Source organism: Patagioenas fasciata, chromosome 5, assembly GCF_037038585.1.
Source record: "Patagioenas fasciata isolate bPatFas1 chromosome 5, bPatFas1.hap1, whole genome shotgun sequence".
Classification (NCBI taxonomy): domain Eukaryota; kingdom Metazoa; phylum Chordata; class Aves; order Columbiformes; family Columbidae; genus Patagioenas; species Patagioenas fasciata.
In genome coordinates this window covers 35,189,134-35,209,902 of record NC_092524.1, presented here as the reverse complement: position 1 = coordinate 35,209,902, position 20,769 = coordinate 35,189,134, and the positions used below count along the sequence as shown (strand labels likewise).

Genomic DNA, 20,769 nt, shown 5'->3' with positions numbered 1-20,769 from the left:
GACATCAGTACTGAATTGAAGTCAGGGAGTGGTTACAGCAAACTTCACCAGCTGAACTGACTGTGGCCTTTGTCATCAGGACAGCAGATGCTCAGTCTAAGGAGGAAGCCATCAAATGCTTCTTCCTCATGTGCTAACAGCTGAATTCAAGTTGCTATACATATATGTTTTAAAGTGTAATGTATACCCTAGATTCTGAGTTGGTTAAAACATCTTGTCAAACTGTAGAATTCCTCAAGAAACCGAACTAATTAAATAATACAGAGCCACAACTGTAGTGACTGTAACCTATCACATAGCTTTTTGCCAAACACTGTGAAATGGTTCCAGTTCAAGATGTGGAATTTGAGGACTGAAGTCAGTGCTAAAACTTTACTATTTACTGGACACTGTCACAGTTCTGTTAGGCCACCTTACATTGAGAGTGATGTTCACTTAAATAACTTCCAGGAAAGTAGATATTCAACAAGTGGGTGATAAAGAGTAGTTTAAATCAGATAGTTTGTTACCTGCCCATCAGTTGTTCAAATGTTCTTTCCATAACTTTCTGAATTCCAAGGCGATCAATATCCCTCATGGAAAAATACTGGATGTCATAGTTCTTCAAAATATAGCTGTTAAAATATTAAAAAAAAAAAAAAAAATCATTAAAATCATTACTGGCCTAAACTTAAATGTAGCAACCTTTATGAACAGCCAGATATGGAAAGAAGCTCAATGACTTTTATCTAAATCAACTTACTATTCAGCAGGATCCAGATCCCTCAAACCAATGTACACAATATCAGATGCTGAAAGGCAGGGCTTTAGCCAGGAAAAGCCAGGAAGTTGTGGTACCTGCAAGCAAAGGTTTGGTATTAGGTTAGTTTAATGACATATATAACAAAACCGTATTTAATGTTTCCCTCAAAATTTTATTTATAGCTCTCTTTCTCTGTCTAAACAGAGATACTTCATCACTTTAGAGTCTGGCTTCCTGATTTAATTAGTCCTTACTTTTGTCATACCATTTTACCCGAGTAGAATGTTAATGCATGAAGGTTTTAACTCTTCTACATTTTCCAGTTTGAAGAGGAGGAACAAAAACCCCAAATCCACAAGCAATAGGTAATTGGCATCAGTGAATGTAATGTGGAAATGCTAAGAAACTGGATACTGAGATGGAGGTCACTTATACAGTGCATTTAATGGTAGTGCTATGTAGCTTACACAGTACATTATATTCAAGTGGAAGAATAAAAACCAAGGTACCTGTATCTTTTTAGAAGGATCACCAAAAAGTCATACAGACTTTGTTGCAAAAACAATGTTAAAGATAGAAGAATTCAATCTGGGAAGTTTAAAAAAAATAGAAAAAAAGCGCATGACAAGAAGTTGGGCCTCCACATTGGGCTACATCACGCTGTTTTTTAATGTAGAACTGAAGAGAGCAGATTTAAGACAGCAAACAAAAGAGGACAAGGTCATAATTTTTCAGCTTTAGTAATTATAAAAATCCTTCAGTTAGTAATATCTACTAATTTTAGGAGTGCTTTAAATTAACTCAGTTTTTTTCTTCTTCCTCTCCCAGCTCTGAAAATGGCTACAGCCAACACAGCTGTCAAGCAGCAAGAAGGCTTTGTTTCCCTCTTGTACTTTTCATTTACTAATTCTATTCTAATTACAACTTTTGAATTTGTTTTTAAAGGCTAACACACCCATAGCTGCATTTAATTACATTGGGATTAAATAAGCACATGTAATAAAAGTATTTGTTACTCTGAGGCCATGATCTTTTTCTGCAGTCATGAATTCAGAAGAGATAAATGAACTGGAGACCACTAGGAAAAATAACTCAGGTCTCAGAAATGAAGCTGTATCTGCAAAACCCATCACCATACCATAAGCTGAGCATAGTTTTGATAATATTGTCATACTGTCTAGTATCAATTATTTAGTAATTTATACTGCCATTTTTAATTATACCTCTTCCTCTTTAAATAAAGAAAATGGAAATGGAATGCCTTCACTTCCTTTGGTAGGCTCTGTTTTTACCTTGTCGCAATAGAAAAGTAGTTGCTGGTAGTAAAGCCAAACAGGCATCAGAAGAAGGTGCAGAGATTTCCATGGTAAGTTACTAGTAGCAGTTTATTACTTTAGTTTGAACGGTTCCAGGAGCCCTAACACTAATGTTGCATTTGAAAAATGCAAATCAAAGGATTATGTTAATAAATATTTTCCCTTCAAACAGCAATTTTTTTTTTTTTTTTAAAAGCCTTAAAGTGCTGCCTTGCCTTGCGTACCAGGCAGTGCTTCTGTGAAGCTGACTGGACCAACAAGGAGCAGCTGATGGCCTGGGAATGGACGGTGCCAGCCACACCAGGGTGTGTGCTACAGTGACCTGGCTGAATGCTTTATTTCATTTCATAGCCAGATGTATCACTTTTATATACTTCATGTTGTCTGCTACATGGGGGTGTTTAATTCAGCAGAGCATTGACCAAGCTCATTAGCCCTGGAAATGTAAGGGATTCTGAAAGCAGGTGAAATAACACCCAAGTTAAGGGACTTGAAACAGCCCTGGGGAGTTCTTGGCAGTTGTGGTAATTTAAGCAGTTGCTGCCAGATCAGTTTCCCCCATTACGTTGTGCCAGGACAGCTGTTTGTAGGGTCATACAGTGAATGGGGCTAGGACTTGGTGCGTCCCAAAAAACTGCCCAAGCAAAGAGACGGTACTCTGGACTCAGCTCTCGTGCAATCCCACAGAAGGTTACAGCAGGTAAACTGAGCTGTTGACACAGTGTCAAGAATGGTCTAAACAGATTGTGCCACAAAGTGAGATGTATGTTACACCACTACCTCTGTCTCATGTTCTCTTGATAGGGAATGAAGAATGAGGAGCCTGGAGCTGCTGGAAGAGCAGTACCAGTTAGAGCTGGTACTGCTTATCATGAAAAAAAAAATGTAATCACACAGGCTATTTTGCTCCCTTTTTACATCCCCAGAGGAGCTGTTATTTCTCTGTGGTTCTAAAGAACAATCTAGACAGGGACCCAAGTGCTAACTAGCCTTCCTGAGACCATTAGGTTGATGACCAAATCGTGACACCCAGAGAGACAGTTTGGTGGAATTATGGGAGTTGACACAGAGAGGCATACGTGCTGATGTGTCATGGTAGGGACGTGTTGCTCAAAAACCCCTTCACAGCATGAGTGAAAGCAAGGACGCAGACACAGGGCTCACTGCAGAGTCTCTTTGTTCTCTCACACTGCTATGCTGTGTGCCCTTTGACAAGATGGAAAACACCTTGGGGAGCAAAGTACAACTGGTTAGTGTCACTTTGAGAAAGAAGTTAAGCTTAGTAGAGTGTAGGACTAGAGTAGCCTTCTTGCTTGTGGCTGACAGTTCTAGGATTCAAAAAGAATCTTTGCAAAGTAGTCCAGGAAAGAAGGACAGTAAATTTTTTTTGTCCCATTATCAACACAACTGTGCTACTGGATGAGAGCGAGAGTGAGCCACAGGCACGTATTGACACATAAAGGTTTCCTCCAGTCAGACATTTAGCCAGACAAGCTATTGTCAATGGTACATTCTACTACCACTAAACAGCAGTTCAAAAATGTACACTGTTGTAGAAGTGCCTTCCTGTACCAGCAGGACAGATGTTGTTTTTCCTCCCTCTAAAGACGAATACAATATGGTAAGAAAACCCTCTAAATGAGTACTCGCCTGTTTGTGTAGCTGCAAATACAGGTTGAGGGGCTTGTGTCAGCTGTTTCAGCATAGGCTTCCTGACAGCTTGAATTTTAGGTGGGCTTGTGATGAGATCTCATAACTGGCACATTTGGCTAACTCACCTCCAAGGGTAGCCTCATCTTACTCTCTACTTCTACTGGAAGAGGCCTGCTCCCCCCTTGACCCCAGAAAGCTCATGGTATTATTTTAGTAGTGCCAGAAAAAACAAACAAACAAACAAACAAAAACCAACAAACACCTGCTTTTCTGTGCTGCTCAAGACCTGGAGCCCAGCAGACCAGAAATCAACAATATATACAGAGAACCGATTGAATACTTTTGTCCTACTGACAAAAAAGGAAAGCAGCAGATCTTATTCTGCCTTTTTTTTTTTTATTTGTTTCTTTAGCTATCAAAGAGCTTGGCTTTGTTCTGCTCTCATGAAGACATGAACTGTTCCCCTTAGGTGAGCTCCAAAATGCAGAAGAATTTCTTCTGCTTTTCCTATCTCTCCTGCAGAAGTTGGTGCAGCTGCCAAAAAAAAAAAAAAAATCACTCCCTTTAACTTACAGGCAAGAAACTAGAACTACAGTAAGCTTTTATATCAACCTTCTCATGTCCTGGGGGTATTTCAAGAAGCTCCATTAATTTTGCATTACTTTGGGAATTGTAGCGTGTTTATATAGACCATCCAAGAATTACAAGAAAGAGGGAAGTATGTAAAAGTACCAAGTGATGCTGTTGACTTGTGGATGGAATTAATTCAAAAGAAAGAACTTACAGGGGAAAAGCAGAAGAGCTTTAGCACATTACACCAATCTTGCTATGCCAAACAGGTACTAACACAATGGTATTGTCAGTAGCCATAAAAATGTTAAACATACTCGGTCTTACTTGGAAGAGGCCTATGCCCATCAACACAGCACCCCCAACGTTTATTGGAGAAAAAAAAAAAAAATAGAAATGACTACCAGTGCAAAGCACCAGAATAAAAATCGAGAGTCAGGTTTTCTGCAGCCTGCACTTGCTGATCCTGCTCCCACTCTCCAGGCTAAGCTTCAGCAGAAGCAGATTGTCCTATCTAAGGTCCTCCTGCAAAGGCCCCAGCTACTACAATGCACAGGCTGCCACTGTGGTGCCTCCAGTAGATGCTACAGGAATCTGTAGAGGGATATACAGTCAGCAGCTAAGCCAAAAAGGATATGTAGGCCTTAGGTCAACCTACTGTTTAGCATCTTGACAGTGGCAAAAACTGTCTGTGCACATTCCATGTGCTGCAGTAAACAGCTCTTTTTGATAATTTGGCCTCTTTCCAAGACAAAGACTCTCTTTAAAAGCAGCCTGTAAGCAGGTACAGCTGTTCTGATTTGTAATATTTGCCAGTAGCGCCAACAGCAGAGCAGCCAGTTAGGAAAGATCACACAGGAACAGCCCCTGTCAGGCCCCAAGGTTGTCAAAACAGAAAACACAAACTAAGCAGAAGCAGCAGTGCTGGAGGGGAGCTCAGCACAGCTCCCACAGGCTCGGCTGGGGGAGGTTCCCTCTTGCCCCGCCTGGGTAGAGCTGCTGCCATTGCAGAATCTCTGCACCAGCTCTGCTCATTACACAGGAAGGACATCACAGCCAGCTGCTGTGCAGAGCTTGTGTGAACTCTGTTTTCTGTGCAACCCACAACAATGCTAACACAAAGAAAAGCTTTCTCTCTTGTTTCTACGTGTGTGTATATATATTTGTTTATGTGTGTGCATTTGTGTTTATGTGTGTGTGTATATATATATGTGCCTGTATACACACATAATATGTATTTTTGCTTGTACTCAGATAAAAAAGGTCTGCATTTGCAGCAGATAAGAAAGCACCTCACACCAGGAAAAGTAAAATGCTCTGAGAATTTCAGTGCAGGTTAACTACACAAGCAAGATACTTACTTTATCTTGAAGCTCTCTCAAGAGAAATGAGACAGGTTGTCCATGGAGGTTTCCAGATGGAGATGTAAGAGGGGTGTTGATATCAGCATGCGCATCCACCCAGATTACACCCAGGTGTGGGCACTGCTGTGCATGGCCACTGATAGATCCAAGCGCCAAGCTGCAAGAACAGTGACAGTCTTTAGTCACCATTTCTGCTTCAGAACAACTACAAAGACAATGGGAAGTCTTCACAACTTCAGTCAGCTGCTTTGTCATGTTTCAACACAGCAGACATCTGTGACAATAAAGAATGCATCCCACAGAAACTGCACCGCATGCCACTGTCATTCCAGGAGACTCCAAGTAACTGTACAGGACTACACCAGTACTGACAGATGAGAAAGAGTTCTTTTCTCTCTCCACTGTCACCCTTCCCACACTCCACTCTTCACCTGTTCCAGCTCAAAATGATCTCTTAGAAAGTCTTGTGTGCTCACTCATCAATTCTGCTATTCACCCATTTTTTATTCCAGTCGTGACACCTTCCCTACAATTCATCCTTACATGCTGTACCTTCTTCAACTGATTCTCAGACCAAAAGTTAGAGAAAAAGAGATTCACATGTTATAAGATCTATTACAAAATGGTCTGTGTGCAGGCATTAAAAACCATCCTAAGAGCTGACATCCTGAGAGCTGAGGGGCAAAAGAGACGCATCACTAAACATTTAGCAAGAAACCACAACAGTTCCTAAAGGGACCTGACCACACAAACTTTCCTGAACAGGAAAACCTCATTTGTATGTCTGCAGATTGCAGAACAGTTTGGAACTAAGTAGTGCTGTCTTAGAAGGTCAGATTTTTGTATCTGTCTTCTATGTTCCACCCTAGAAGTCCTAGCAATACAATAAAAATGCTGCTACCCTATGGCATTGCCAGGAAACAACCCCAAGTTCTCACCTCCTCCTTATTTTTAATTAAGTTCTTATACTCCAGGTGTCAACCAGCAGCATGCACCACTGATTGCTTCTAGTTCAGCTCACCTGTGATCGCCTCCGATAGTCACACAACTGTGTCCAGCCACTACTGCTCTGCTTACAGCGTCAGCCAACACCTGGCTGGCTGAACCCACTGACCGGGGATATAAAATCAGGTTGTTGTACAGCTCGTCATTGGGAACTTGAGTGAAATTCAAATCTCCAAAGTCATGCACTTGGCATCCTGGAAACACAGCAGCAAAAGGAGAAAGCAAGTTATTTAAGTAAGTGCCCAGAGAAATGTTCAAAATGTGGGCCCCTCAGAAAATCAGTTCGGCAAGTATGAACAGAAAGAACAATGGGAAGGGGATGGATTCATTTGACTATTTGCATGCCCTTGCAAACAACCATGCCACAACTTTACAGATTAGAAAGCTGAAGACGGTATTGTCACTTGTTTAGCGATTAGATATGACAATCAGAGAAAGTCACCTAGAAAAAGTTTGTTAGTTTTAATTCTTTCTTGGCAATTTTAACATGAAAGGGTACAGATTTTATTGCTATTTTCTCAATTAGACAGATTGTATACAGCCTTAAATAAACTCATTTGCTCAAAGATGCCAAGGACTACACATTTCACTAACTACACCTGAGTCCTAACAGTTATTTTCCATTTTCAAACCCCGCAAGAACACAGGCACAAAAGTGCCAAGTTACCAATAATGGAATTTTTCTTACAGTACTTCCAGGCAACTCCATGAAAGACACAGTAGTACTTAGTAAGAGAACTTGTCCATTTTCTCACCACAGTATGTACTAGATGGCATTTTAATCCTGCAGCTTTGATCCCAGTCCTCTTTGAGATCCATCCTATCATTGCCAGTTACAACTTAATTAGCTGTTGAAGCCTGACAACATTCTGGGTCTAAGACTCAGCCTTTCCAAAAATATATTTCTGGCTGCTTACCCTGAAAGTCACTTCACAGATTAGGAAACAGGGAATGTTTTGGAGTGTCATCTCCCTTCCTCCACCCAACTGGGAGCAATATTTATTAATTTGCTGCATTTAGAGTTTAATTCTCTTTCATATGCATTATAGAGCTTATCCTTTGAAGTTCTGCTGTCCAATACCATGTGCTTTCTTAAGAGTTATTTAGATACCAACATTTTTAAACAGTGTTTCACAGGCCAGAACCTCTTGGTTTCAGATAGGCCTGTTGCTGCAGGCAGTGATGAGGACTGTGAAGGCCCCAAGGCATTTACAGCTACACCAAGACTGGCTTAATAAGTCAAGACCACCCTGAACACCAGTCATGCCTGTCCCATGTGCTCCTCAGAATCATTAGTCTGTTTGCAATTCAAAGCATCCAGGCTAAAGCTTGACATTTTCCTTCAGTCATCCTATGCCTAACAGCACAGTTGGGAAAATTATGGCAAGCAAACCAACATGAAAAAACAGCCCACTTGGGGCTCTGAGTTTTCTGCTTAATTTCCATTAAGCCATTAGTCTAACGTCTAGGGAATAGGCTCTATGAATTTGCTTGGTGGAAATAACATAAAAGTAGCTTTGAGAAAAACATGACTTTATTATCATTTCAAAGGGAGTTTTGACTGGTGAGAAGGATGAAGGAAAATGGTTGAGTCACTTTAAGAATGAGGTGGCTGGAAAATAGGCTAGCATACTGTTTGGAGCAGGGACACTGATGGACGTATGTCAGGGTATTTGCTAGGAGAGGACATGTCAGCTAATCACAGCTACTTGACAAAGGTTTAAACAAATGTGAGAAAGCACATGATCTGCAGAGACTTAAAACAGTAAGCATAGCCATGAAATACCACTCAGGCACACAACAGCAGTTTTTTCCTCCCTTAGGCAATACCTAATTAGCCAGCAGAAGGATGGCTCTGGAATTTGTTTTGTTCAGATTTAAAGTGCTATCTGATCTCTCAGTGGTCACAACATTTTTTTTAACCCTCTTTCATTCTGCTGCTGTGCAGAATCAGAAAAGAGCTGCATGTTCTGAGACATGCTCAATTAACATCTCTTTTTTAAATATTGGTGTCTTCCTGCAAGGCTACTTCTCATACTGCTAGACACTGCAGTATTTCAAGGTTTGATGAAACTACATCAGTGTGCTCGGGAGACAAGTTTTGGAAGTAAGACTTAAAAACATTCCATCATTCAATAAGCATCAAGAGCTTTTGGAGACTCTGTGCAAGTTAATAATATCTTTGATCTAATACCTCTGACATCTGTGGGAAGTAAATCTGCAGTTGGGAGCTGTGTTCAGTGACTTATACATTGCAGGATGGCATATTACACAATGCAATGGAAGAAATGACTGCCACTTATGTTTTGTTCTCTCTTACAGGACAAACAAGTGCATCACAGTATTTTTACCCTTTAAAGTATGAAAAAGAATAAAAGGAAATTATATAATGAAGCTCCATCTTTAGATTAGTGTAATGTAAAGAACCAACCATGCCATCTTTCACAGCACTTGAAGGAATTGGTGAAGACTGTCCAGGTTAAGCTTAAGTCAGGCCAGACATGGCTGATTCCAGAAAGTGTGTTTAGAGAAGTATCACTTGTGCTCAAGAATTTCTTTCTTCTTTACCCGCTGTCCTTTCCAGTCCCCAATTGTAAGGCAAAAAGAGCTGGTTCAGCTTCTGAATAAAAAAGCCTTCATTTCTTATAATCACATCAGGTTCATACAGCTTACAGTGTGAGTATGATAGAGACAGATGGACAGACACGCACTTTTGACATCCAGAATTATGGGGCCTTGTCCACCTTTTGGACAGATGGCATTCTTGTATCTCCTGCATTAAGATGACTCTCTCTAGTTACTTTTATAGAAAGGTCTAATGTCTGTTAAAGACAAAGGATGCCTTTGTTTTTTATTACCATCTTCAAAAGTTTATTGTTTGCATAGAGTTCATAAACCTTGTAGCAGCTCCACTTCTCAGCTTTGTGTTTCCCTCTTACTTTGCCTGTTTTTATGTGCTCGCAGAGGATAACTCCAGTTTCCCAGGGTGATATGAATGTTTTCAGCCAACTACTCAATGACTGATTAAGATACAGCCAACCTCAGAAGTATGCACTAATCCAATCCTCAAACATTAAGAATATCTTCTTTTCCTACTATTTTTTTTCCAGTTGTGCCCAGAGTTTTGAAAGCTCTGATTAAATGACCTTAGGGCAAAAGGAAAGCTTAAGAAAGAGATAGTATACACACACAAATTTGCAATACATAGATAAACCATGTATCCTGAAGTGAAGTATATGTACGCACATGTGTGCATATATTTATTAGGATTGACCAGATATTAAAGAGATTAAATCAACATGTTCATTTCTCTTAGTTCTTACTGAATAGCAAAGAAAATTCATTTCAAATTAAATAATTGCTATATTTTCTTGTCTTCTTGTTAGAGTCTAATACCTGAAGACCTCAATTGTTTTCCATTTCATCTGCTTGTTTGCACATAGTTTTGATTTCAATAAATTAAAAAACTAAATCTTTCCCAACTACATTATTTTATACAACATAGAAATTGCTTAATGGACAGACATGCTGCAGTGCAGTGTTATCTGGTGGATCTTTGCATTATATGGCCATTAGTGAAAGATTTATATAATCCACCACACCAAACAATATGCACTTTCTTTGGTACTTGAGGCACTCTTTAAGACACTAATACCTAAAAAAACCAGCTTATTAAATCAGCATACAAAGTGAACATGAAGACTATGTATAGGCCTTTTAAAATACAGTAGGTCCAAGTTCTGAAAACTAGAAAAATATGTGAGCAGATAGGAAAGCCAGCTTCCTTACGTTAATTAGAAAGCACAGCACCCACACCATTTATCAGTGGAGCAGGGCAGGTCTAGCCAGGACTGAAGTTATTTTCAAATTAAACCGCACCATACAGTACTTACTGACTAAACACCACAGACATTTTGCTAGTAAATCAATAATATGAAATTAAATATGATCAAAGAAGTCTTTAATTTCACTTTCAAGCTCTGACAAATTACATTCAAATGAAAAATATACTGTCTGATTCATTAATCAATTATCAATGGTGCAGAAAATTTATAACAACCAAGTCCATACAAGTCAGCTCCATCAGGACTTTGGCTCAAGAGCAGATCACTTTTTCAAGTGAGGAAAACAAAACAAAAAAAGGCTTGATTGATCTATTTCTGTTACAGGAACTTGAAAAAGCTATGAGGGAGATAAAGGTGTCAGTCTGAATATGAACACACACTATAGTTACACAGAGAAGATGGATATATGCACAGCAGTCCTCCTGTTAGTATGAACGATTAGGTTGCAATTCTACAGTTTAGGAGTGCAATCCTCAGTGGTTCAGTGCCCCCCTCTGACACAGTTCCATTAACAGAGTTGTTTGGGGACACATTTCAGCCAAAAAAAAACCAAATTAGCTTGAAATAGTTTGTACAGTAGGTCTTTCCTAGGTCAACTTATTTTGACCAGAACACGTTAGGGAAGGGTCACACAGGCATTCAACTGGCAGTCTGGGAACAAGATGCAGCCATTTCTTCAGCCTGCACAGCCAGAACCAGAACTTTACTTATGTCTGATAAAATAAATCAACATTTTTCATAATTAGGAGCCTAACTTACACTTTGGGGAAAGAAAAAAAAAAAGTAGAAATACAAATTAAGAACATATTTAAGAAAAAAGTTTCCTGCATGCCTTTTCAAATAAGCTACTAATGTAGCACTTGGACTCAATGCAATGATGCTCCTAGTAAGGATGGCCTTGAGCAAGCTATATGAAAATGGTAATGTTTCCTTCCTTCATCTTAAGCAAAATAAAGTCCATTTATTCAGTATCCAGAGCAGGCAGCAGTTACTATAGTAAATCATTTTCCTGTACAGATTTAGAGAACATTTTCTCTTATAAAAGCAGGTGGCTCTTAAGTCTGGGGGCATCTAACTGGAGCCCATGTGGGCAGCAGCAGGGAGCAGCTCCCTCTCCTCCTCTTCCTCCGCTAGAATGCTGCACCAGAGCCAGAAGCGACAAACCAATAGTAGGAGATTCAGCTTTTCAAACCCAGGCTGTCTGCTGACACTGCTACTGTAACTACTGTAACAGCTCTGCCAGGCAGCAAACAGGGACTGCAACAAAAGCATGTGGAACCTGAGGAAGAAACAATAGAGGTTAAAAAAAAAGTCCTAAATTAATGGGCAAAATAATTTATTTTACTCTTCCCGTTTTCTATACCCTGCTGAACTACTTTCAAAGGCATCTGGAAATCCCACAGTTACATAACACATCGTATGAAGTAAGATCTAATAAAACTGCTCAAATGAAAGCATCACTCTGGCAAACTGTCTTCTCAGATTACAGCCCATTTAGTGAATCACTAGACAGGCTTTTCAGGAAGCAATGACTATTATGAACAATGTTTATAGACAAACTTAATATTTTCCACCCTGTGAACAAAAGGAAGGACTATAAGCTGTTACCATCCCTATTTTCAGTATGAACTCACTGGCTTATGGTAGGGACCTTGTAATCCTTCCTCAGAGACACTATCAAAATGTTGCACAACAGCAAACAAATGACTCAATTCATTATGACCAGCACATTCTGAAGCCTATTTAAGACAGTTTTAACCCTCCAGAATTATCCAGGGTGTGTGTATAAGAACTATACAAAGTGCATACTTTTGTTTTACATGAATATGAAATCAGGCTAGCAAGGTTCCCACTACAAGAGACAGACTTCAGCAGCCTAGTTTAATCATAACCTTCTTGTTTGGAAGTTCATATACAGTGCCTAATTCTCTTTAAACTGAATATGGAAGAAATCTATTAGATACAGACATTTGATGGCTCAATAGGTTTCCATCAGCTCTAAAATTTCACTTCCTAGAAGGCAAGTTCATGTCTCAGTAATTTCCATCCATCCTATCTTTTGGAATTTTGAAAGGTCTGGTTTAGGACAAAGCTTCTATACCTGTTGAAAAGGCTTCAGTTCATACAACAGCAACCAGCAAACCCAATTACAACTGCTATCCCAAGTCACTAGTCTCAAGTTATCCCTTGCATAAAATGAGCTAAGAAATACTTCTTTTGCCAACCCCATATCAAGTAGCCTCCTTATTTCCCTTGATAACTGTTCACAAATTTCCTCACTTATGAAATCCAGTGCACGTGACCTGAAGAGGTCTCCAAAAACGTCAGCATCAGGTGTTGGGAAACGTTTGCACTGTGGCTTGCATCAGAGAGGAGACAAAGGCGCAGTCTGCCAACCCACCAAGCCCTGCACAAGTTCTAATTCCCTTCAAACAAGCTTAGCCTAGAAACAGTTCTCAATAGCAAGAACACAAGTGGGCACTTACAGCCGTAGGAAGTCATAATGCCAAAATGGCTCTCTCCTCAACAACAACCACTTTGTGCTTTGGATCATTACAGAAGCAGTTATTATATTGGTTAACCCAGAGAGGTAACACATGAGAGGAAAGGAGATCAGAATACAGAGATTACTGAAGTTCTCTCCCTCCCTCTTACCAGCTGCAAGAAAATAGTATCAGAACAGCTCATTTCTTCATATTCAAATGAAAGATTTTTTTTTTTTTGGTTGGTTGGATTTTGGTTTCGTATTTGACTTCAGTGCCTCATTCCTGGCTTTTCAACAGGTGGTTTTACAGCAGAAATTTCCACTTTCCATCCAAAAATAATCCTCTGTACCGTATTTACATAAGCACATACCTGCCATAGCTATCTTGAACTTGCGAATTCACAATGATAGACAGTATTCAAGTTTCAAACGAGAAAGTAATAACAGATTTTGTACACCATAAATCAGATCAAACCCCAGCTCATTGCCTAAAGTTTCCCTCTGTCATCTCCCTTTGTGCCCCTCTCCAGTAACTCCTCTCCTTCAACACCATTCATACTAAAAAAATAAAATAGCAAGTGATTTGAACTTACTCCGATCCAGAGATGATTTTAGGGGTGAAGAAGTTTGGGTAAGTCATGTATTAAAACGAATCGGACAATATAAAAATACTAAGGATGAAGAGCATCGCTGTAAAACCAAAGAAATACAAAACACCCAAGAGCTCTGTTCTTTGGTCTTTGAATCAAATCTCCCTTTATTGAAAGATCAGGAAGAAATAATCAGTCCAGGTTTCCTGATCTACATAACCACGGCTTATTTTTTTAGGTATATTTAAACTAAACAAATATGAGGAGCAATTGCAATTAAAGTACCAAGTGAAGTTCACACCAGATTTTTTGTAAAGTCAGCTTCACAGATCATATGCAACCTCAAATATGTATCATCCAAATGGGAAGGCAGAAAAAAAAAAAAAAAAATCAACAAATCAGCGACTGACACAAAGCTTTTCATTCAGAAGCAAAATCAAGCAGATGGTGTCCTCCATCAGCGTGGGGAAGGGAAGGGAATCAGAACTGACCTGCTATAAGGAATGCTAAGACTCCATGTACTTTCACTGCTGGCACTTTTCTAGTAACTTCTAAGGCTAGTTGTAATTAATCATGCAAACATCAAAGGGTACAACATTCAAAGGATAAACACCAGAACTGCTGTCTGAGCACACTCCCCCACTGCTAGGAGCTTAGCGTCCCCTGCTCAAGGCAAGCTAGCCAATGAGGCCTGTTGTGAAGAAACAGCCTAGGAACAGCCTCAGCAGAGGCCTCCCCGAAACAGCTCTCCTCCAAAACCTCTGCAGGGCTCCTTCTGCCTGCTGGGTTATCAGAGCCCGCTCCTGGCTGCCTTCCCACAGGGAGTGGAGCAGCACCTGCCCATGATGCATTCTGACAACTGGCAGCATTTCAAAGACTCATTGCAAATGCCAGTTAGCACGAGTCCATCTGACTGTGCTTTGATTTTTGCCAAACCATTGGTCTTTGAAACTAACTAACCACGGCTGAACAACATTTGAGAGGTAAACAAAGCTAGAGGTCCAAGAGACCCTATTTATCTCTGCATAAATAAAAAGAGGTCATTCGAATAAAAATAAATAGTTCCAGAAATAACGTGCAGTACTACATAAGCATGTTTTACTGATATTATAATATTAAAAAGAAGAGTTTGTGCATGCTTGTGCCTAAGGAAAAGTAAGGAAAAACAAGAGGACTGCCATTTACCTATTCTGTTCCAGGGAAAAAAAGAGGGGTAGGGTCTGCTGGGGTGTGGGGAGTGGAAATTAAGGCATTGCCATTTCTGCTTTGTACGGTAGTAGACTCAGCTGTTAGTCTAACATCTTTATACTATATGCCAACCAATTTTTTTTTCCTTAGAATGTTCCTAGAAAATTAATACAGTTAGCTTTGACAATAGTGTCAGCAGATGTGATCAGAAAGAATCCATGAACAGTAGCATTTCTCATCTCAACAAAGCAGAGATTTATCTAAAAAACATGCTGCTTAAAACACCAGCAGTTATTCAAAGTTTTGTCTGTCTCCCATTCCAACTTTATCAACAGCAGAAAAATGTGAGGAAAGAGCCTAAAGACAGATCTTCATGTGATCTATGCAATAAATTTAGACTTTATTGGAGTTCTACAGATTAGAGATACATGACTGGCTCTACTAAACTAGAAAGTCTTTAAAAGATTGAAATACTGAGCTTTGAAGGAAAACAGAGATAGTGCAAAGCTAAACTAGATTCTAATCCAAGAATACTGAACTCCTGATAGGTCTTTTTTTAACATAAATGGATCTTTGTCAAACTACAGTCTGTATATCGAATCCTAATTCAAATATAGGGCAAGCAGAATGGTAGAGGTTTTTCAAAGTCTTCAGGGATACAGGCAACTCTTTAAACAAATATTTAGTGGGTGGGCTGACAAAAATTATCTTCCAAATACTGCAGCTGTAACTCTTGCCAGTCCAAATCTGCCGAACCCCAGCACCAGTATTTCATCATGCACACCTTGGCGCATAACTAAAAGACCATTTATCTTCACAGAATCACAGAATGTTAGGGATTGGAAGGGACCTGAAAAGATCATCTAGTCCAATCCCCCTGCTGGAGCAGGAACACTTAGATGAGGTTACACAGGAATGTGTCCAGGTGGGCTTTGAATGTCTCCAGAGTAGGAGACTCCACAGCCTCCCTGAGCAGCCTGTTCCAGTGTTCTGATACCCTTACTGAGAAGAAGTTTCTTCTCAAATTTAAGTGGAACCTATTGTGTTCCAATTTGAACCCACTACCCCTTGTCCATCCATTGGTTGTCACCAAGAGGAGCCTGGCTCCATCCTCATGACACTCACCCTTTATATATTTGTAAACATTAATAAGGTCACCCCTCAGTCTCCTCTTCTCCAAACTGAAGAGCCCCAGCTCCCTCAGCCTTTCCTCATAAGGGAGATGCTCCACTTCCCTCTTAAACTCTTCACTCAAGAAGATTTAGGTGGAAAAAGAGAAGATACATGTAGAAGAAGCTGTTTCATGATTTACTGTTAAGACTGAAACTAGCCATATGAGCAATGTTGGTGAGACAGCAAAGTTGAATTGCTCGTTTTGGCAGCAGATGTCAGTCAGAATCCATTGGTTTTAGGTAAAGCAGTAGCATATCTCCAGCCATATGGGCATTAGCAGCTCCATTCCTCTTTTAGAGGAGGTTACTCCTTTCTGAGTCACTACCTGAACCTCCTGAAACCTGTTACTGAAGAGTTTTATTCTGTTCAAACAACAGAAGAGTAATATGAAGGTCATTCTCTTTGACAGGTCTAGCTCTGTTTCTGTCTGTAAATCCCATGTCTCTGCAGTCCACTACCTAGTCAAACCAGCAACTCAGATCCAAACTTTGTTAATCACTTCTAGGGTAATCCAAGCCCAAGCCCAACAGTGAACACTTGGGAAGAAATTTTATACTGAAGTTGTTCCCATGTTAGCAACAGCAGAGGTGCTCTAAGTCACCTTAAGGGCTCTAGTAATTAATACAACAGCTCTCTATTACTTACAGAAATCTGAAAATGGTCCTTTTCTCCTTCAAGTAAGAGGACTAGGGAACACTCTGAATTTAAGTTTGATCAGATTATCTGCTTAATCTGCAGCAAACAGGAGAGGTCAAAAAATTATCACTTTAACGAACTTCATACTTTGCATCTTTCATAGCTTACATCAAGTTCATCTGTCACCTATCTTCCCTGCTTCTTCCCACCACAAGTCCAAGGGCCTCCACATATTGCATCCATTTCTCTTTACTGCCAGAAGAATCCACAGTCCTTGCAAGCTTTGTACCCTTTCCTCCCCCATGTCAGGGAGCTATGGTTCTCTATTTCATACAGCACTTTTACTTCTTGGGCAAGATGAAGAGTCCTTTAAGGTGTTAATATTTTAGTTTCCTTTATGAGAAGAAGCAAAGCCAAAAGACAAACATCACCAAGGTGTATTAAAAGCCCTTCAGGCTTTTTCAGTTATATTTTAAATTATTCCTGCTACAGACTTTCACACCCACTGTTTCTTGGCTTGGGAGTTGGACTCTGGCTACATTAACTTCCGCCCCCCGAGTATACCTTCAGCTATTACATAGCAGTGCTCTCTGTGCTCCTAACAAGGGGATAAAAGTCAAGTTAGTGGTTCAGATTCATCTTTGGCAGCCTGGTACAGACCAGTGATACCACCTGCCTCGGAGCTCCCTCCTCATATTTCAGCCTAAGCATAACTAAGCTGTTCATAGGCAGTCATCATTGTAGGCAGCCAAGAATTTATCATACTATGTAGGTACAGTCACAGTCTCTTTCAAGGGAAGGATCTCCTAAAAAAAAAAATATATATATATATACACACACACACATATATATCTAAAGGAGCAGCAGCTCAGGACACTGCTTCTATGGAAGGACAGAAATTAGGATAGGGTGAAAGGAACAATAAAATTCTCTCCCAAAGATACAAGCCAGTGAAAGCAAAATTCAGAACAGTGCAAAAAGGAGGAAAGAAAGGTCTAGTGTTCTCACTCTGCTGTGGCTTGAGCACTATCAACAGAAGTAATTAACTCAGGCATACAAACATAGGAAAAACTATCTGCTTGCTTCATATTCAAAGGAACAAAGTATCTACACATACAACTACAACAAACAAATGCGGTGCATGTGTCTTACTATCTAAATGCTACATTTTAGAGGAGACTTCAGAGCATCTTCATTTTATGCAGGCTGAATTGAATTTGAATATACGAATGGAAACTGAATAAATAAAACTTTACAATTTCAGGCAAACAAAACAATCTGGTCACCAGATATGTCTTCCACTTGAAAGTTACTGTTAATACAGCATTTTCATTACAGGAACACTGCCTCTTTCCCCACTCTATACTTTCTTAGACTGCTCAGAATCCCCTCTTCCACTGGAAAGCATCATTCCACAGCTGGCCTTACCCCTGCTTACAATCTTGTAATGACAAGCAAAATCATGTTACTACAATTTTGAATTTATAGAATATCCAAATTAATAATGAAACTAATACAGTAGCTCTATTGTCTTATTCAATGTACAAGAAGAAAATTCATAGTGTTAGAAAGACAAAAAAGAAAACAGCTAACATCTTACTGCCAATTGAGTGTACCAAAGGAGGCCAAGCAACAGCACTATTACCACAATACTACAGGCAAAGCTATCCTGCCAGCCCAGGGAACAAAAATAAAAAGCACCTCGCCCCTCCCAACTCAATCATTTGTGAAGTTTCCATGAAAAACAGATGCACACAATACAAAAGGTTACATGGAAGTGTCCTCTTCAATCTACCACCCTACGCTCAAGCAGATTGTCTTTGCACGATAAAGAACTCCTCTGTGCATGCTGGTCGCGGGCATTGTTTCAGGATGGGCTCTCACAGCAGAACCCATTACAATCCATCTGCCACCTGAACCTGTTCATAAGAGAACTGCAGAGATTTAAACAGAATAAACATCAACAGACCGAAAAAAAACCCTACCTCCGTGGAGGAATATGTCAGCAACAGGAAACTGTAGGATGAAGAAAGAAGCCTTTAAAAATTGTAAGAGACCAGCAAGAAAATATCTCCATGTGCATTATTAATGAGTAAAGAGCCCACAAGCAACTAAACAGGGAAAGTATTTTTCACCATCCATGTATTTTTAGTTTAGCTTGCTTCATTTCTGTCCCCACATCTTTTTGTTACTGGAATCCAGAAAGGGCTTGTTCCCATTGAAATGAGCTTGTGTCATGCAATTGAGTTTTTTCTAGTGTATTTCTTTTCCCCAAAAAAATTCTTAAGAAATGGCAAGTATTAGATCTGAACTGCTTGAAAGAGAACCCCCAGCCTTCCAGTGTAAGATTCTGTCATAAATATAAACTGCTGTCTATAGTTTTGTCTAGAAGAATAACCTCTTTTCAAACCTGGTAACTTCATTGTTTAAAACAAACTCTCAGTTCAGCAACATCCAGAACTGCTTTTAGTCCAGTACATAAGACCTCTTTTAGACATGCTCCTCTATGTTCGTAGAGGTTATAGATCATGCTCACTAAAATTTAAGTATTGCCAAAGATGGCATACGTCTCAACTTCGCACAAAGCAAGTTGGAAAATAATGTCTACTCATTTGATCGCAAACCGGGACTTTTCAGCTTGTGAATCATAACATACGCAGAAGCCCACAGGGCAGCACAGAACAATAGCTTCCGTTCTAAAGAGGCCTTATTACTCAGAATGAATTTGCTAGAGGGTTATTAGGCAATTATCTTTCCTCTGCATGCATCTAAACTCCACTGATACTAATCACACATAGAACTATGTTCTTAGATCTGGTTTATCTGTGGTCCCCCCCTGCAATCCATCCCCATCCTACAGTTTTCAGTAACACTTCTAGATTAAAGATTGTCCAAGACAGAGTTCAGCTTTACAAGTTTCTATCCCTCATGTCCTGTTTCTAATAACTGTTACATAGTTTTCTGCAGGTCTCAGCTTGTAAAAGCAATAGATGTGAGAAGCTGAAACACATGGATTTGCTCGAATAACAGTAGGGGTAACAGTGAAAAAAACAGAAACTTTCCATTCACACAGTGCTATTTGCAAGTGTTTTCAAAGCAGAGCTTTGGACAAGTCCTCATACACAAATCTGAGGATTTCTCCCGCGTTCCGAATTTCATCACTTGAAAGCACACAAGTATTTTAGGAACAAGCACAGTAGGTAATGAAGACGGAAAAGAAAACGTGACGTGAGAAATCGAGGAACGTGGTCAAGAGTACTGAGCGCATACACTGAGTGCACATAACGTTTTAAATGGCCTCACGTCTCCCTATTTTTTTTTTTAAGTCAACATGCGAGCAGCATACACTCCATATGCCGGTAAAGCACTCAAAACGCCACCGCAGCAGGCAGAGGGGCGCACCCGGCTGTTCGTGGGGGGTGAGCCGGCAGCCCCAGCCTTTGTTCCGGGGACCCGCCAGGGCCCCGCAGCGGCTGCGGGCGCCGCCGGCTGGTCTGCGATGAGCTCTCCTCTCCCGATACCGCACCAGGCGGTGGGCATCGCCCTGCCCCGGTCGTTCGGGGGCATTTCGGATTTCGTGATTCACTGGAATGAACCGTTTGCACCCCATCCCACCCCACCCCGCCCCCCCGGGGTTCGCGGCAGCGGCTGAGTCACGCTTTGCCGAGACGCACTGTGAAAGGGATGCCCGGCCAGAGGAGAGGAAGATGGAAGATGAAGGCAGCCCCGCAGTCCGGTCCCCTCCGCCCCCCCCCCACCCGCCCCCGCCGCCGCGCCTCACCGAGCCCGGCCAGCCGCTCCACCAGCCCCGCGGCGCGCACGGTAGCGGGGCCGCGATCCACTCCCCGTCGTTTCTGCGAGACAAAGAGAAGGGGGACGCGTTAGGCAGCGCTGCCTGCGGCCAGGTGCGCGAGCCCCGCCGAGAGGAGGGGAGCCGAGCGGCTGCGGCACCCGCGAAGGGCGACTCGTTCCCGCTGCCGCGATGCCCACCTGTCCTCTGGAGAGCGGGGCTCCCACCAGCGCCACGGAGTGCGTCTGCTTGGGCAACCGCAGTCCCGCCTGCCTGGAGAGGAGCCGGGTGAGGCCGCTGCGCAGGGACATGGTGCAGGAGCCGCCAGGCGATGCGGAACGATGTCCCAACCGCCACCGCCGCGCGCGTTTTAACGAGCTCCCGCGCGGCGCGGCACGGAGCCGGCTCCCGC

General features: G+C 41.1%; 2 protein-coding genes across 2 annotated transcripts in view; one reads left to right on the top strand and one right to left on the bottom strand.

Annotated features, from left to right (window-relative positions):
* The window catches only part of VTI1B (vesicle transport through interaction with t-SNAREs 1B), a 16,125-nt gene extending 14,125 nt beyond the window's left edge, over nucleotides 1-2,000 (top strand). The window contains exon 7 of the transcript XR_010651387.2: nucleotides 1,571-2,000. The gene's annotated coding sequence lies outside the window, so the exon portion shown is untranslated. The remainder of the gene's footprint in view (nucleotides 1-1,570) is intronic.
* ARG2 (arginase 2) overlaps nucleotides 1-20,769 on the bottom strand; it is a 23,090-nt gene extending 2,321 nt beyond the window's left edge. The window contains exons 1-6 of the mRNA XM_065838272.2: nucleotides 20,558-20,769; nucleotides 20,349-20,421; nucleotides 6,667-6,844; nucleotides 5,643-5,802; nucleotides 743-837; nucleotides 510-614 (exon numbers count right to left, since the gene is read on the bottom strand). Coding sequence (XP_065694344.1) covers nucleotides 510-614; nucleotides 743-837; nucleotides 5,643-5,802; nucleotides 6,667-6,844; nucleotides 20,349-20,421; nucleotides 20,558-20,668 — 722 coding nt within the window. The 5' untranslated portion in view covers nucleotides 20,669-20,769. The remainder of the gene's footprint in view (nucleotides 1-509; nucleotides 615-742; nucleotides 838-5,642; nucleotides 5,803-6,666; nucleotides 6,845-20,348; nucleotides 20,422-20,557) is intronic.